This window comes from Protopterus annectens, chromosome 2.part0 (genome assembly GCF_019279795.1).
Source record: "Protopterus annectens isolate FY-2018-M chromosome 2.part0, PAN1.0, whole genome shotgun sequence".
Lineage (NCBI taxonomy): Eukaryota > Metazoa > Chordata > Ceratodontiformes > Protopteridae > Protopterus > Protopterus annectens.
In genome coordinates this window covers 1630696356-1630714480 of record NC_056728.1, presented here as the reverse complement: position 1 = coordinate 1630714480, position 18125 = coordinate 1630696356, and the positions used below count along the sequence as shown (strand labels likewise).

General features: G+C 37.2%; 1 protein-coding gene across 1 annotated transcript in view; it reads right to left on the bottom strand.

Annotated features, from left to right (window-relative positions):
* The window catches only part of LOC122792862 (peroxidasin homolog), a 1098019-nt gene that overhangs the window by 1010785 nt on the left and 69109 nt on the right, over positions 1-18125 (bottom strand). The window contains exon 2 of the mRNA XM_044060421.1: positions 14357-14626. Within this exon, the coding sequence (XP_043916356.1) occupies positions 14357-14626 (270 nt within the window). The remainder of the gene's footprint in view (positions 1-14356; positions 14627-18125) is intronic.

Below are 18125 nucleotides of genomic sequence, written 5' to 3'. Positions count from 1 at the left end.
ATTTTCTTAGATTTACATCTACAAATTCAGAAAAAAACATCCAATATTTGGATATAGAGGTTCTAAAAATAAATAACACTTTGGAAACTAGAGTTTATAGGAAACCTACCTATGTAAACTCCTTTTTACACTTTAATAGTGCACATCCAATTTATTGTAAGAAAAACCTGGTGAAAGGACAGTTTGTCAGAGGATCAAGAATGACCAGCAATAATGAGGATTTTACAGAAGAATGTGACCTATTAGAAGGAATGTTTTTGGCAAGAGAATACCCTAGGAAGTTCATTAGGAATTTAAGAATGGAAGTGGAAAGAGGGAGAATAGACAAATTTAGGCCTATCCTAGGAGAAAGAGAAGGAGTAAATATTATTAATGAGAAGAGTGTAAATATAGGAGAGAATTTTCAACAGGCCCTTATATTAGAATATAATGCTTTGAATAGAAATATTAAAACAATATTCCAAAAAGAATGGGAGAGATTTGGCTCCCTTACGGACTTGGATGGACTCCCTCAAAGGATACCTAAGGTTGTTTTTAAAAATTCCATTAGTGTTAAAGGCATATTAGAGACAAAAAATGACTTGTATAGAAAAGGAGAAAGGAATAGTAAAGAAAAAACTGGGACCTTTAGGTGTGGGAAATGTAGACAATGTGAATTCATAATGAATACGGAGAAAATTTATTTGGAGAGTAGGGGACGTTGGTTAACTAGTAAGGGGTATTTTAACTGTGACTCCAGAGGTTTGGTATATTTCGCTATATGTGTACAATGTTTTTCCTTCTATGTGGGTAAGACTGAGAGGACTTTGAAGAAAAGAATATATGAACACATATACGACATAAAAAAGGGGAAAGAGACAAATGCACTGTTTAGACATTCCAAGGTATGTGAGGGATACAAATTTTGTTTCTTTGTCCTAGATCAGGTTAAATGTGACATTAGAGGAGGCCCCTGGGAGGAAATAGTAGGTTATAGAGAATTATGGTGGCAGCTAACCCTAGAAGCGAACAAAGCCCCTGGATTAAATGAATATATATCTATCTTACCCCTATTAAAATTAAGAGCAACTAGAATGTGAAAAGAGAAAAGAAAAAAGAAAAAATAAAATAAGTGCAATATAAAATAAAAACAGAAGATGGCACTGTAGTTATGAAATGGTGGGATATTTTCATTTTATTTTATTTCACTGTCTAGAATGCATCATTGAAATGAAACAAACAAAAACAATTTTTTTTTTAAGTATAAATATAGTATATCATATTTAATATTGGTTTTAAGAAATGTTTTAAATGAAAGTTATTAGAATGGATGAAAGACTTAATGAACTAGTGATTTTAATTAAAAAATGAACTGTTTTATCATTAAGTATTATTGAATTAGGTGGAACTTGATTTGCTCAATGAATTTGAAATAAAAGGTTTTTATTGGGTTTCATTTAGGGAAATTGTATAAAAGACAAATGAAATGAAGTGTTTTTTATCTGATGAAGTCCATGTTATAGGGACGAAAACGCAGGTGTAACTGAAGGCGTTCATAACGTTTTGGTACTACGTGTTTGGTGTGTGGAAACGAATAAAAGTAGTGGCAGTACTTTTTCTCCTTGGTTCTCCTTTTGTTTGTTCACCAGTCGAGTGGAGAGATTTCGCTTGTGGAATATTTATGAAATATCACTTACCTGAAACCCATATAATGGAGACCAAAAGGCTGACAGCACGAGAACACCAACATGCCGGCACACCGACTTACCACATTAGGTAAGTAAATGCTTGGCCGTCCTGTTGAACTTTGCCCCTTAACCCCTCGGTAGTGCAATCTTGGAGATGGTATATTTAGTTAGAGGGTGTGGGATATGAAGCCTTCCACATTGGTGGGTTTGCTTTCATTTAGTTTCGTTATTTTTTCAGGATAGCCAAGTGTTTACTTACCTGGAGTGGTAAGCTGGTGTTCTGGGTCATCTGTGTTTTTGTGCTGTCAGCTTTTTTGTCTCTATTATATGAGTTTTGGGTAATTATATTTCGGTCTTCTGAAGTAGATCCATGTACATATTTGTACATATATATATATATATATATATATATATATATATATATATATATATATATATATATATATGTGTGTGTGTGTGTGTGTGTGTGTGTATGTGTGTGTTTGTGTGTGTACCTAATTTAAAAGAAAACACACAAAGTCGACTGCAAAAACATCAACCATATATGGTCAAAAACACAGAATTCAACACATCAGTACATGTGCTGAGAAATAGCCTTGGCACATGCAGTCTTTTACTCTTTAAAATCTACAAATTCAGTGCCTGCTCTCATTGAGGAATACATCTCCTGTTTTACATTTTAAAAATGGTAAGCTGGTAACACTGCAATAGGGAATGGCTGGCAAACCACCAACAGGTTCATAGTTACTAGGCATCTCATCTAAAGAAAGACACACTCAGAAGTCCAGCACCTCCCTCAAACCTCAACTCTACAGACTTTCACAGAATGTCCAGATTTTTGCCTCATATTTTTGGTGTGTTCTTCCTAAAATCTGTACCTTTCTGGCAAATAGCTGAGGATTGAAGTCATTAAAAAATGACAAATATTTGAGTTTAAGACTCCACATCGTTTAGAAAATTCATGCTAATGCAAAACCTATTATTCTAGTAACTTTCAAAATCTGTCCTCCTATCATTTTAGGCTTTGTCCAGATTTTTTGTTTTAAGAGGTATGCTACTCCTCCTAAAGTCCATTACAGTATCAGCAATCTATCAACATGGTGTGGGAATAGAACCCACAGACCTTTACACCAAAGGTAGGAATATTATTGATTGTGCTACAAATACTGCATTCAAGCTTTGCTAGAAAAAATACTGATGGCTATTTGCTGAAGAAAACAGTTACACATTGAAAACAGACAGCATGAACAATAGTAAACTTCTCTTCCCTTGTAAATCACAAATCCTTCAAAATACACTGAACCTCTCAATTCTTTAAAAATTGCACTGAAACTCTTAAGTAGTCTGGTAGTTGGTATAGAGGATTCAGGCTCTTTTTTTTGCCTGTAACTAAGGTACAGGGTTTGAGCCTAAGCAAAAACACACAGACACTCACACATAACTTTCTGAAATGTGAATATATCCCTGGAATTTAAATTCTATGCACAGAAAAGAAGTAGCAGCAACAAAAATATACACGTGTTAATGCACACTGCTTTTCAGGAATGTAGATTTGTATGATTTGACATATGCACAGACAAAGTTTGTTTGTAAAGAACACTGTTAAAAACAGACGTAGTTTTTAAGTTAAAACTTCAATGTGGTGGCAGCAGCCCTGGCTGCTTTATCATGCAGGGTAGAAGGATAGCTATCCCCATTCTGGATGTGGGGATGGGTCCTTGCTGGTCTAGCTGCTGTTCCCCAATACAATCTCTACTGCAGGACAGGAATCAATGGGCAAGGGCCAGTACAGGACTAATGTGGGGCATCCATCCAAATTGCAGATGGTAGCTTTTTACTGCATAAGCATGGAGTACAATATGAACTGCACAGGCAGGCCCTGCAGTGACATGGGTGCTAAGCCCCCCCCTCTCCCAAAAGGGAAGTGTTAGGGCCATTCATACAAAATGCTGTCACTGCTGAGATGCTGGCAGGAGCACCAAAATATTCTGATGTCCGCTGGTTGATGGTTCCCACTTACCGGAACTATGAGAAGATTATCTACCGCTGCGGAAAGCACGGGCTTGAGTCCAATATGGAATTTTCAATGGTAAGCATGATGGAGGAAGAAAATAGAAAGAATGAAAGGAAAAAGAGAAAGAAAGAAAGAAAAGGAAAGAAAGATAAAGAAAGAAAGAAAAAGAAAGAAAGATAAAATAAGAAAAAAAAAATGGTGGCATATGAGTCCGCACCTAATTTTATCTTTTTCTAACATATAATAGGCAAAATTAAAGCAGGCATACCTCTATTACATTGCTAGAAGGCTTATGTGCTACTTTGGGAGAGGTATTTTTAGCTTTTTTGTGTGGGTTTTCATATACCACCAATGAAGGAGGTGAATTTCTCTTTTTTACACCTGTAGTCACTTTTGCCTTTTTGTCGGGAAAGCATCATATATTGCTAGATAACAGCAGCAGGCTAACATAATCATTTGGCTATTCAATGTTTGTGTTTGTTTTAACTCTTCATTTTATAACAAACATACAGGTGACATTTATTTTGGTTTGAAAACTAATTAAGAATCAGTTGTAGCATTACTTCTATCTAAATTAGAAAAGAAAACATTTCTCTGGCGATGTGCTATTTTCTGTCATCTTAAAAGTTAAAGCAAAATACACAGGCTTACAAGTGCAGACAGACAAGCATATTTTAGAAATTATTTCCTTGCCTTTAGTATTATAGGGCAGAGTATACAGATATCTTAGCAAGAATTCTTTTTCAGAAAAATCTGAAAAAAACCCGGATGCATTAAGCTATGTAAGTATGGTCAAATTAAGGCCAGCATAATCATTAAAAATGACAAATTATTGAAATACAAAGTATTCATCTTACAACAAAAATGTACCTGTCAGTTATCTTCAAAGAGATATGGATAAAAGCTGTCAGGAAAAACTTAATGCTGTGACTTCATGCCTTAAAATGATTACATATTTCTGTATAAAAGTGAGATTTTCATTCTTTTTCTGAACATGGTGACATAAAAAGGACATTAAAATAATTACGTTATTAAAATTCAGGATGAAGAAACTCATTTGTATTTGAAGTTAGGATGAACATCTAACAATACTTATAGTTGTCTCAGTATCATAATGTGAAATTTTGATGAGATAATATTAGTCTATTGAGACGGTATAGCTCTTTATAAACACAGAGCAAAACTTCCCCAAGGCAGTTAGTAATGTGGGGGTCAGCCTTCTTGAAAATGATCATTAATAAAGTGGTTAATAGGAAAAGACAGAAGTTTAGACATCTAAAGTGCATTTGATTTCATTCACCTAAAACTGCATTAATTCTGAGACTTTATCAAACTGAGTCTCGTCAGGACATAGAGAAGATCTCAAGCCACCTTGGATATCAAAACATTTATTTTTAGCCTTCTTTGCAAAAATGAGGCATTCTTTATATTATATATATGAACTGAAGTAGCATTTTTTGTAAGCTGTTAGTAGTCATTTTATCATCATGCAAATATACCCCAACCATCTTGCATCAAATTTCATAAAAAACTTATTGTACTATTGCCTTCCATTGATATGCAGTCAAATACATACATTTACTGACATCTGCTGTTAGCATTTTGCTTAATTTCATGTCAGAAACAGTGCCAAAAGACAATATTTAAAGAAAAAGGATGTGACCCCGCACTAATGCTGGCCTCATTCTATGAAAAATACTGTTCTAATCTTACCACTAACAACTAAGCAAGCAATGGTTTTCCACTATTTGTTGCAACAATAACAAAAAAAATGTAGTGACAATGAAGAAATTAGAGTTTATAATACTTGCAGACTTTATGTCAATGTCCCTTTGGCCAGTCCATCCATCTTTCTCTTTGCCTCTCTCACACACACAAACAGACCCACAGTTTATCAGAGTAAGAGTATTTTATCAGAGTTTATCAGAGTTTATCAGAGTAGTGGTAAAAAGGGTCTGTTTTCTGAATGTGGGATTTTGCAGTTCAGAGACACATTAGCTATAATGAGGAAGACTTAACTATCAGCTAATTTGCATGTCTCTGAATAGTTGTTTACTGCAAGTGCAGCTCAACCCTTTCTTGCAGTAGTCAACACAGATGGTATATGCATCATATTGGCACAGGCACCCCATCCATCCACTCTCCCGCACACATGCACACAGTAAAACACACAAACACTCACACACACACACACACACACACACACACACACACACACACACACACACACACACACACACACACACACACATACATACCCTTATCTGTTCTTGAGTTGGCAGAACATCCCCAATGTCCCTTTTATATTTTCACTTCCCTGTAAATCACTGATAATTATACTCAGTCATTAATGCCAGACATTAGAGTTTCAGACATCATATCCTTAGTAACTACATGGTAATGCAAAAGCTGCTATTCTAGTGACTTTCTAAGTTTATAAGAGTAATTACTGAAATCCATCTCTGATTGTGTACTTTTGTCTCACCCTTAATTTTGGCTTTGCCTAGACTTTTTGCTCTCCGTGGTTGCTGGGTATGCTTATATGTGCCCTGAACCTCTCCCTTATAACTTAAGAACTGTTGTAGGCATTAAGTAATGCCCAAGATCTTCATTACAAGTGAAAAAATGAGATGGCTGTACTAACTTCTCAGTTAGTACAGTAGGTTAATACTGTTGTTTTCTCTGCCAAGGGTGCTGGGTTTCAAGCTTTACTCCCCACATTATTTATTTTTTACGTTTTTATCCCAGTGTTATTTCGGGTGTCTGGTAGTGCTGCACTGCAAAGGACTAATAACAGCTGGGAGAATGCTGAGTTTGAATCCCTTTTAGTGCCTTTAAGACACTCTACTTAATATATCCTGGTGCCTAGTGGTACCGCCATCATCTTTCTTTTTAAAACATAATCAAGAAACTCTGTTATAGAGTTATTCCTGGAGCCTAATGGTCCCCATCACACATCATTTTTTTTTCTTTTTTACTAAGTACCTTTAAGGCACACTATATAGAATATCCCTGTTGTGTAGTGTTTTCCCACAACCATCATCACCATTGTCAATGCACTTTTTAACCTTTTTACATGTCATTGAGGTGTTGTGTTAACTGTCTTCATCTCTCTCTCAATTCAATGCCACTCTTCTACTCTGTTCGACACTCATGCCTAACTGTCACAGGTCTTCTCTCATACAATTCATCCTCCTCTTTACTAGATGCCCTCATTTCCTCTTGCCTTTTACTTGTCTGTCCCAATTATTTTTCCGTAGATTCTCTTCTACATTTCTGCAAATGTGCCTTAGCCTATGTAATCTATTTCTTTGACCATCTCTGCAGTTGGAGCTATTTTGGTTTCTGCTCTGATATTCTCCTTTCTTTGTCTGCTCTACAGTGTGCATCCTACCACCCATCTCAGGTACTTCATCTCCTTCACCTTTGACTTCCTCACCTGCTCTGTCGTTACTGCCTAGGTTTCTACACCATACAGTAGTACTGTTTACACCACTGTTTAGTACACCTTACTTTTCAGTTCTTCGGTATCCTTTTGTCAGATATTACACCTGACATTCTGTGCCAGTTGCCTGCAGCCTCTCTGATTCTCGTTTTGATCTCCTTATTAAGATTTGGATTCTCATCAGTCACCCCTCCCATATACTTGAAGCTGTTAACCTATTCCACTATTTTCCCTTCTATCTCAATTTTCAGATTCTTCTGATTTCTCCAATTTGCTGACATTACAGCTGTTTTATCTGTACTCAGTTTTATCCCATATGCCTTCAGTTTTGCATTCCATTCTCCTATCCTTTGCTGAAGTTCTTGATCAGAGTCTGCTTGTAATGCCGCATCATCTGCCTTTAACAGCTTTGGTGATCTGTCCACTCTGTCCTGTTTACTAATGTAGTCCATCACCGGCATGAACATCAGTGGGCTTTGATCTGAACCCTCTGTGCAACCAAACACTGTTCACATGTGAGTCGTTGGATTCTTGTACATAGTCTGCACTAATACTACCTGGGAGTTCGAACGACTGCAGGACTGCCCAAATCAGCATTCTTGAGACCTTGTTGTAGACTTTCTTCAGGTCTAGAAAGACAAAGTTAAGACACTTTTCTCATCTTTAGGTTCTTCTCAACTATCTGTCTCACTGAAAACATTGGGTTCATTAAGCTGATTCCTGATCTGAATCCAGACTGATCTTCTCCCATTTTACTTTTTACTACACTGTGTATTTGTTTATCAATCAGCCTTTCCAGAACTTTCATGCAGTATGACAGGAGTTTGATACATATGTACTACCTACAGTTCTGGATGTATCCTTTATTCTTATACACTGGCACTAGTATGCTTATTCTCCATTCATGTGGGATATGCCTTTCTCTCCATACTGCTATGAATACCCTGAGAAGCCATTTCTCCCCTAGCTGATCCAATATCTTGACCATATCTGTTTTGAACTCATCTGAGCCAGCTGTTTTCCTTGACTTCATTTTCCTTACTGCTGTTCTTACTTCTTCTAGGGTGGGGTCCTCCTCTTCTTTCATCATAGGCTGTCTGGTGCAGTACAACTTCTGTGGGGCTTACTTCATTTAGAAGCTGCTGGAAATATTTCCTCAATCTGTCCTTATGTCCTGCAAGGTGGTGAGCAGATTTCTGCTGGCATCCCTTACAAAGTGTGTCTGACTAACTTCTTTATCTTTCTGTATTTGCCTTGTAACCTGGTAGGGTTTCTTTGTGCCATCTACTGAGTCACTTTCCAGAAGCTAATAGAGTGCCACTGAATCCTTGATCTTTGCTATTACAACTCCTTTTTTTAACTTCTTTGTTAGCCAACCAGTATTCTTTCCTAGTCTGGTCCATCTTTTCTATCTACCACTTTTTCCTGCATACCTTATTTCTTTTAATGACTTCCTGGACTTCTGCATTCTGCCACCAGCTTTTATGTACCTTATTTCCATACCCATCTCAGCCACGTATCTTTTCTGCAGTCCACGTACATGATATTTTGAGGTGTTGCCATTCTTCTTCAGCTCCACCTATTCCCACTTCTTCCTGAGTAATACCTTGAACTCTTGAACTTTCTCCCTAGTCAACTTTTAGGTCTTCATATTCTTTGTTGATCTTAGAGCCTTCTCTGACTATCTTTGGCAACCAACCAGTGGTTTATGCTGTGGGGCAACTCTTTCACTTGGGATGACTTTGCAGTCACTGATTCTACCCCAGTGCCCTTTCCTTACTAGGAAGAAGTCTACCTGAGTTGCTTGGTGGCCCCTCCTGCATGTGATTTTGTGTCTGTCTTTCTTGCTGAACCATGTGTTGACCACCATCAAGCCATTTGCCAGACAGAAGTCTAGAATGGCCTCTACTTCTCGATTCCTGTGGATTCATGCAGTCCTCATAATCTGTACCTGTCAGTTCCAATATGTGCATCTAGGTCACCCATTATCAATACCAATTTTTTGTTGTCTTCCTTTAGCCCTGCCACTGATACCTGAATGCTCTATTTTCTTCACTATCACACCCCTGCTGTGGGCATAGACTGAGGCCTATCTGTGAGTCTGTCACTAATTCCTTACTGTCTTCTGAAGCCAAGTGCACTGCCCTTCCATCTTGTCTCCTGGATGCATAGGATGTCCAGCCCCCTCCTTACCACTTCCAAGCAACATCCTGTCAAGGAATCCTCATGGAGTTTGGCATGTTGATTGGTTTGCTTTGGGCTTGTGGACACTGACCAGACTTATTAACCCAGGGCTGCTGGGCTTTGTGGCATAGAGCAGAGTAAGCCAGGTCCTCCTACCCATTCCCATGGCTCAATCTCCTGGAACCAATTTGCACACAGTCTGTGGTCCGTATTCTCCTGTCTAAATTAATGTCCAACACAGTTAATCAATACAACATTTTTCCCAATAGGCACCATCTAGAATCATTGCTGCTGCCCACAGCACCATCTAGAATCTCTGCTGCCCATAACTCCATTCTTGGGTGAGTTTGAGGTGGAAGTACTTAACATGTTCTTGAAAGGTGGGAGGAACAACACATAGACACAGAGAGAACATGTAAACTCCATACATACATAGGCTGGAGGGCAGAATCAAACCTTGCACATTGTGCATAGGAGGCAAATACCTTAACCATTATGCCAGCTGATCTCCTTTATGTCTGCAGTGTTCTTCCACAAGCCATGTTTAATTAAAGAGATATCCCTGGTGGCTAGTATTTCCTACCCAACAATGTTGCAATAATTGCTCGTTGGTCTAGGGAGTGGGTTGGTATGACAGCCACCCAAATACACATTCATTCCATATAGACAATCACACCTAAGGGCATACTCAGGATTCATACATACCCACACATAAAACGCACACACACACACACACACACACACACACACACACACACACACACACACACACACACACACACACACACACACACACACATACACACACACTCTCTTACTTCCAGGTAGACACACACATTGACAGATGCAGCGATTCATATACAACCCCCTCAAACACCACCTGTCTGCTAAACACCCCGTTATGTACCTCTACCATGATAGATGAATACAAGCTTTTGGCAGTGTTCATTAACATGAATGGCCAATAATGACCATGTTAACTTACACAGCCGAGTGACCTTCTAAATTGCTGGCTTACTGCAAGCAGTTTTGAGAGAAAGCTCATGGTTAACTAGCATATGTCTCTCCCGTGGATACATTTAGTACATTCAGAGAGACAGCCCACCACAGTACTGCACATCTTCATTTTGCAGATCCATGGTTGGGCTGTCTCTGACTCATAATTAGTTACTGTAAGGTGAACAGCTTCTGCTCATCAAGTAGTAATCCACAGACATACACACACCTTTCTATTTGCATGTTACAGAAAAATTAAAACTGTACTTGTAGCAAGGAAGAAAGTCAGTAAGTCGAAAAGCGTTAGAGTTCTAAGTGCAAAAGCTTTAATCAACAAAATATGATGTCACTCTTTCTGTCTGCGTGTCCAGAAATTTTAATAAGATGACCACATGAACGTCTGAAAGCTTTCTGTAGATTTTATTTCATGTGTAAAAAGGCAATGTCCTCCTGAGTTGGCAATGCATAGTCTTCTGCAACTTTGAAGTTTGTTTATAAGAACTTTTACAACCTAAAGAACATATTACAGAAAAACAATAATAAGGGATTGGTAGTTAAAGAAGTTCCCTGTAGTGAACCTGTAGGAATGTTTAAGTGTGGACAGCCATTTTATCCATGAAGGAAGTTATATTATGTTGTCAAATCCTTCATATACTATTACCTTAAATCAAAGGTACAATTGTTTAACGAAAGGTGTGGTTTATATTTGTTTATGTTCAGACTGTCCAGCTTTTTATATTGGAATGACTATGAGAAAGTTTTTTGAAAGAATAAGGGAACATCAATATTATATTAAGAAGAAAGACATGAAAAGTGCTTTATATAAGCACACTTTGAAATGTCTTAATTATAAGAAGTTTTTATTCTCAGTAGTTGAAAAGGGACAGATTTATATGAGAGGCAGGGAATTAAAAAATATCCTTGAACAAAGAGTGGCCTATTGGCAAATTAAATTAGCAGCAGATAAACCCCTGCGGCTCAATGACATGGTGAATATTAAATGTGTTTTAAAGAACAGAAGGGTGTATGACAACAAAGACCTTTAATTAGAAATGTTGCATGTTTTTATTGAATAATTGTTTTAATTAGTTAATGTAATTAAGATGTTAGTATTTAAATATGATGGTGGTATTACATGTTTATATTCTGATGAACTCTTTTGTGACGAAAGCGGCTAATAAACGGTGTGGATGTTATATGTGGTGAAGTTTCCTTGCTGCTCTTCCTATGAGGTTTTTGTGCTTTTCCAGTGTTGGGATTCCTCATTGTTGGTCTTTGTTTCAACTGTTATTAGAACTTGCATTGGGTTCTGCACTTCACCACACTGATGGTATCAGTATCCTGAGTTTGCAAATAAATAGCAATGCCGCATAAAGTAAGATATGCAGTGGATATACAAAGATAGCAGATATCAGTTTTGACTCTGTTAGTATTGTGAGGTGGTGGTGCTGCGGTAGCATTGTCACCTCACAGTAAGACATTGTCCTGTTCGATTCTCAGCTAGAGCGTCTTTTGTGTGTAGACATGCGTGAATGGGCATACCTTCATTGAAGTTTGTGCGTCAGAGCTGGCAACTCGGCATGTAAAAATCTACTGCCAATCATTAGCGGACCGGAGTTCCGCTGTGGCGACCCCTAACCGGGAAAAAGCCGAAAGACACAACAAGTATTGTGTAAATGTAAAAACAACATTAAGGTTTTATAGCAGTAATTATATAGAAATGGGAAAGCTTCACCAGTTTAAAGCACAAAGGAGATCTGTTTGACCCTGCTGCTGTGCTACATTCCCACCTTCATTTTTTCATTTTAATAAATTCCTATTAAGTAGTGGGGCAACAAGTTTTCCAGTAGCTGTTAAATGTCATGGAAGTTTAACCATTCCTCCCAACTATCGAGATTTTTGCAGAATGTCCAGATTTTTGCCTCATAGTTTTTCATGTTCCCCATAAAATTTTGCTTTTCTGGCAAATCAATAGCAAATCAGTGAGGACTGATGACAGAAGGTAATGACAGACATTTGAGTTTCAGACTTCATACCCTTCAGAAAATCCATGTTAATGTAAAACTTGTTATTCCATCATATTTCTAAGTTTGTAAGAGCAATATTTAAAAATTGGCCCTATTTTGTGGCCTTTGTGCCCCCATTATTTATGGCTTTGCCCAGATCTCTTGCTCTCAGAGGTTCAGAGGTATGAGGGTCAGACTTCCTTCTTAGAACAGCAAGTTTTGATTGCATCTTGCAGTTTTATAAGACATGTTAACTACCACATACCTTTAAGTCAGATGCATGCAGAACAGTCTCAACAGATGTGTGTGTCATACTTTTCCATCTTGTGTTACAAATCCTCAGAAGCTAGTGCTTCACTTAAAATAATGAATCTGGTTTTCAAAGCATTAGGACAATAAAGGGTTTTCTTAAAGTCATACGGCAGTGGCTTGTTTGTTGCTTGGGATGAGTCTACTGGGGTTGCCCTAGTTATAAAAATTGTATACATCTTTCTTGTTATCTTTTGACTCCCTCCAAACAACCTTCAGTTAACACCAGCTCCTGACCTTGTTCAACAGGTCTAGTGGACCTGCTTTTCCTTTCATGTTTTTACCCAATCCACAGCCTGGTACCAGTGAGGAGATTAAGGACTCTGGTTTAGTATCATATTACTACTGGGAATATTTTCTTTTTTATACCATAGCCCACGCCGCATAACAGCCTCAGAGCTCTGCTGCAGCTGTCTTCAGGAGGTGCATGTGCATTTACTGCAGGGGGTACATAGCTTGCCAAGCTCTTCTTGCTGTAATTGCAGTGAGCCAGGCTGACCCCTATCTCCTAGACTGGATGAACCATTACCAGATATTAACCCCATCATCCCCCATAAAATCCCTCCAGCACCCATACCACTAGTTGAATACAGGTTGTCTGGGCTGCTGTCAGGTCTTCATTCCTTTGTGCTATGGAGTTGGGACCAAATATGGACATCTTAGAATTAATTGTATTAACAAGGTATGTTTTATGCAACTTATTTAAAATGTCTGCCTCAAAACCAGTAATATATACAGATGATACAGAAATGCAGGCTGCAATGTAATCTAAATAACTTAATGTTCTCCATTCACTGACTTACTACCAGTTTTATGATCATGGCCTAGCAGATTTTGCATTTCAACCTATATCTACACATTTCAACACAAGAGGCATGTGTTAGCTCCATATTAAAATGTAAATGTTGTCACTCGAAATGCCAAATGCCAACAAGACGGGGGGGGGGGGACCCAGGAAAAGCATGAATGTCAAAAATTGTATATATATGTCTATACACATATATATATATATATATATATATATATATATATATATATATATATATACACACACCAACTCTAAGATTGCCATAAGTTGGAAATATTATATTCTGAGAAATAGTCATATATATCTATATGTCCAAATTTCAGTCATTCATGTTCTATGTTTTGGGATTCACTCTAACAGATCCTGAAATTTCAAATGGCTGCTGGCTTTGCTTTGGCAACTTGCCCTAGTTTGATAATCCAGCAATTTTTAATTGCAATGATTGACCACTGAGTAACAGAGTAAAGAACTGGCACTGTGGGCGCATGTTATTGGCAGAAAGTATCAGAAAGGGGGTGCAAGTAGTTTTACAGATGTGGAATTATTTAAAATACATTGTTAGATATAAAATTCTTGAATGTGGCTTTGTTATGCTTTCAACATTTGCATTTCAAACATTTATGATGAATGAAGTCAAATGTCCAAGCTTAGCAAATAAAGCTGTCAGCTTAACTTGTTTACATGTTTTTCTTTTTAACAGTTAGGTAATATATCCTGATTCATGAAGCCTCTGGACGATGCACAAGGCATGTGGAATGTATTTCTACAAGTGAAAATGAAATAAAAGTAGTACAAGTGAACTGGCACCGTTTATTGATTGATTGATTGATTGTTTGATTGATTAAAGATAACAATATACAAAACAATGAAGCATGCTGAACAATTTGTTGCAAATAAGTGCTTTCTTCTCACCCAATTCTCATTTACCTTGCACAATAATACTTGCAGAGGCTTGAATGGAACTTTGGTTGTTGGTAGCATGGCAGATAAATTGCCCCTGATCCTCCAGGGTAACATTATGAATAAAGAGACCTCCTGACGAAGTGACTTTATATCGCTCATCAGCTGGAAGTTCTCCATTTTCATTGGTCCAGGTGATCCAGGGCTGTGGGTATCCAGCTGCACTGCATTCCAGTGTAATACTTGAACCTTGCAATACCTCTGTGTTCTGTGGCAAGATTACAAAACTTGGTTTTGCTGAAAAAAAATAGAAGTACTAATGACAATGTGGAAAATAATATATGAAATTTAAATATATATTCAACCTATAAATACTGTATGTGCTGCTTAGTCTAATTAATTGATTGACACTAATGCTTAATAAAAATTCCAACCTGTTGACACTGTTGGTTTTTATTTTTCTTCATTTGCTCATGTTAAATCTACATATCTGCAAATCATTCTCATATGCCACCTTTTCCTTAATACTGTTGATATACCAGGCACATTTTTACTTCAGAACATATAATCTGCAACAATTGAAACGACATTTTACCCCAAGATCAAGTTTTCTGTGATAAAGAAGTACTGAAATGCATGTTTCTGCATCTTCCTCTCTAACTTATCACTTTGTTCTGAGGTATTTTCTTCCAGAGGTATCAAGCTCTTATACATTTTTTACCATGACAGCATTTTTGTAGAATATACACTCTACAGTTCTTTTGCATATTCCAAATGAATTGTTCATGTTGCCTTTGAATACATTTAATTAATTCTTTCTGGTCCATCATTAGTTTTTATTTGCTTATTTAGTTACATTTATTAACCAGAAATGTCCATCTGGGAGGTCCCATTTACAGTGGAGACTTGATGACAATTCCAAGGCAAGAAACAAGTAAACAACACGTTAGAGCATACATCATAATGTTAAACAATACAGAGGACATACTTTAGCCAATGTGTTTGGTATCACCTTAAACACAGTAACACAAGGAATTAAAGTAAGCTGATGTAACTTAGCAAATGGACACATTGCTGCTTGTCAATTGATAGGTCAAACAGTTGGGAAGAAGGAAAGCTATATAGCAAAGGCACATATGACCGGCACAGTAAGGAACAGAAGTAGTCAGGTGGTGTCACAGCTGCATGTCTATTTGTTAGTGAGGTGATCAGTAAGAAAAGGTTTAAATGCTTGTTTATTGTTTTCTCTTGGGAGGCTGTGTTTGCTAAATGTTAGCAATGGATGTAGAAAACACTAAACTTGCTAAATGCTTTGAAGAGCATGGAGATAAAGACTCTTTAGTAAATTAATTATTTCAGACTGTGTGAAGAGGCTTCCCATTCATTTTTCAATTCATAATATTTTATAACTATGACAAATTTAAGTACCAGAGGGCTGTGCAAACCACGACTAGTTATGTAGACGTGAAGCAAGGGTTATCTTCAAGTCAAGGAAGATAATGCAAAGAGAGACTGTGGCGCATGCGACTACTATGCTCAGAAAAAAATCCTATTGCATGCTTGTTCAAGTTTGCTTTGAAGTGATGAGGCTACAGTATTAAAGAGATGAGAAGAGTACACACAAAAGGGAAGGAGGTAGGATGTAGCTGTGGAGATGCTTGCTTTGGCTATTAGGAATGATTTAGCTCTGTAAAATTTGCCCAAAGAGAGGCTACTGTTTGCAATTTTCTTATGTATATAGGAACTGAAATTAAGTTGAATATCAAGGGAATTCCAAGAAGTTCACTTATTTCAGTTTGTGTTGTTGGAATGAGATTGAATGAGGTGATCTAGAGTGGATTACCAAAAAAGAAAATACATATAGTTTGGAATGCCTTGTGACTAGAGAAAGTTTATGAAAGAAAATAATTAACTTGCTTTTGAGGCATTTAAAAGAAGATCCATGCAACTTGGCCATGTGATTATTGTCTAAATGGGTATGTTAAATAGACACAGCAATGGTTATTTTGAAGTTGTGTGCATACTGAATAAGTCTGAAAATATCTATGCTGTTTGAGTGACACATTGCTCTAGAAGATACTAAAGAGAAACAGGTCCTTGGTGGACATCAAAAGGAACATGGCACTGTGCTGATGTAGCAAAAGTTCATTTCATTGCTTGTGACCTTTTTTCTAGGTAAATGCTAAAGCACCTAATAATGCTTAGTGAGACAGCTATGTTCTCAAGAATCTGAATATGCTTGTGTGTGAGACAGGTTTTGATAAGAATATTGCATCTACAAATTGTCCAGTATGAAGAACACCACAAATATATTTACTCAGCTCATGAAGGGATATGCTAGTTCCATGACTGGGCCTAAACACATGCTGCCGAGCATGTGATATATGGTTGGTTTTTGGAGATACTCAAAAAGTTGTTTGTAGACACATTTTTACACAATGTTGGCAAATGAAGGAAGCAAAACTGGATGATTATTTTTCAAGAAAGAAAAAGAGCCACATTTAAGCACAGGAACCACGTGGGACTGTTTCCAGCAATGGGACCCAATATCCTCCATGATGGATATTTTAATGAGTAATATGAGATGGGTAGGCAATAACAGGAGCAATAATTTTAAAAAAATGTAGCTGGAGATTATCTACAGCTATCAACCCAGGTTTGCCTATCTGGACAGAAAGGTACAGTCTGTTTGGATGGAAAAAGAGTGGTAATTATTAGGTGCAGACTATGAATTATGTATTGGAAGTAAAGATGCAATCTTGTGTTGATTCAGGAATGCACTTAGAAAATCTTTCAGCTGTGGTGGCATCATTCAACTTTAGGAAGCTTAGTAGAAGTGTACAGTCCACAAGGGGAAAGGTGATTGTTAGCTAATTAATTACAGAGTTTTTGTGATTTTCATATGCGATACATTTTGCCATTGAATGAAATAACATTTTTTAGTAAAGATAGTATTCTTTACATTATTCTGTGATGTGCAAAATCTTCTGAGATCATTGGGCTTATGGGATGTGTGATACGAGGCCATATGTGTAACCCAGCCCAACAATGATGCACAAATCCATTTTTTTCAAAGGCAAGCACATTTATTGATGATAGTTGAGAAGAGTTAATTTAATACGATTCATCTTCACCTGTGGGAAAGAGCACAAAATAGTTATGTTGCTACTAAGCAATGCTTGACTGAGGGATTTAATTTGGGAATATTGTGAGAGTAGAGAAACTCTTGCATGTTTTGGATTTAAGAAGGGCTCCTTATGGCAAAGACTAGAAGGTGATCACTAATGCAGTCACAAGAGGAACCTTTATGGGAGTTGTTATTAGATAAGGAAACTATGATATAGTTGACTAAGCTTTACTTGCTTTCTAGTAAGCTTCTTAAATGTGTTTGGAGAGGCAATAAAGTTCCAAAGAGGAGTGTGGAGAGTGGTTGTACTGGGTAATAATTAGTCAATGCTGACATCTCAGAGTATTATGACGCATGAGTTGAGGTTTGGAATTAGCCAAAGCAATGTTTTTTTCAGTGATGGATTTTATTTTACCTTGTTGAATGCACACACAGGTAACACTGAGGAGTTTAGCTGCACTGACTTAAATGTAAGCTACTACGAACTCATGGTAAACAGAGTCACAGATTTAGTCATAGAAGTTAAATAAGTTAGATTAGGTATGCTATTCTTAAGATATATTGTCTGAAGCCACACTGTCATTTTTACCATTTAGGATTCTAATTCTTTGCTTAGCTTCTCTCTGTACTTTATTTGACTCAACAGAATGAGTAGCAGTCTATAAAAGG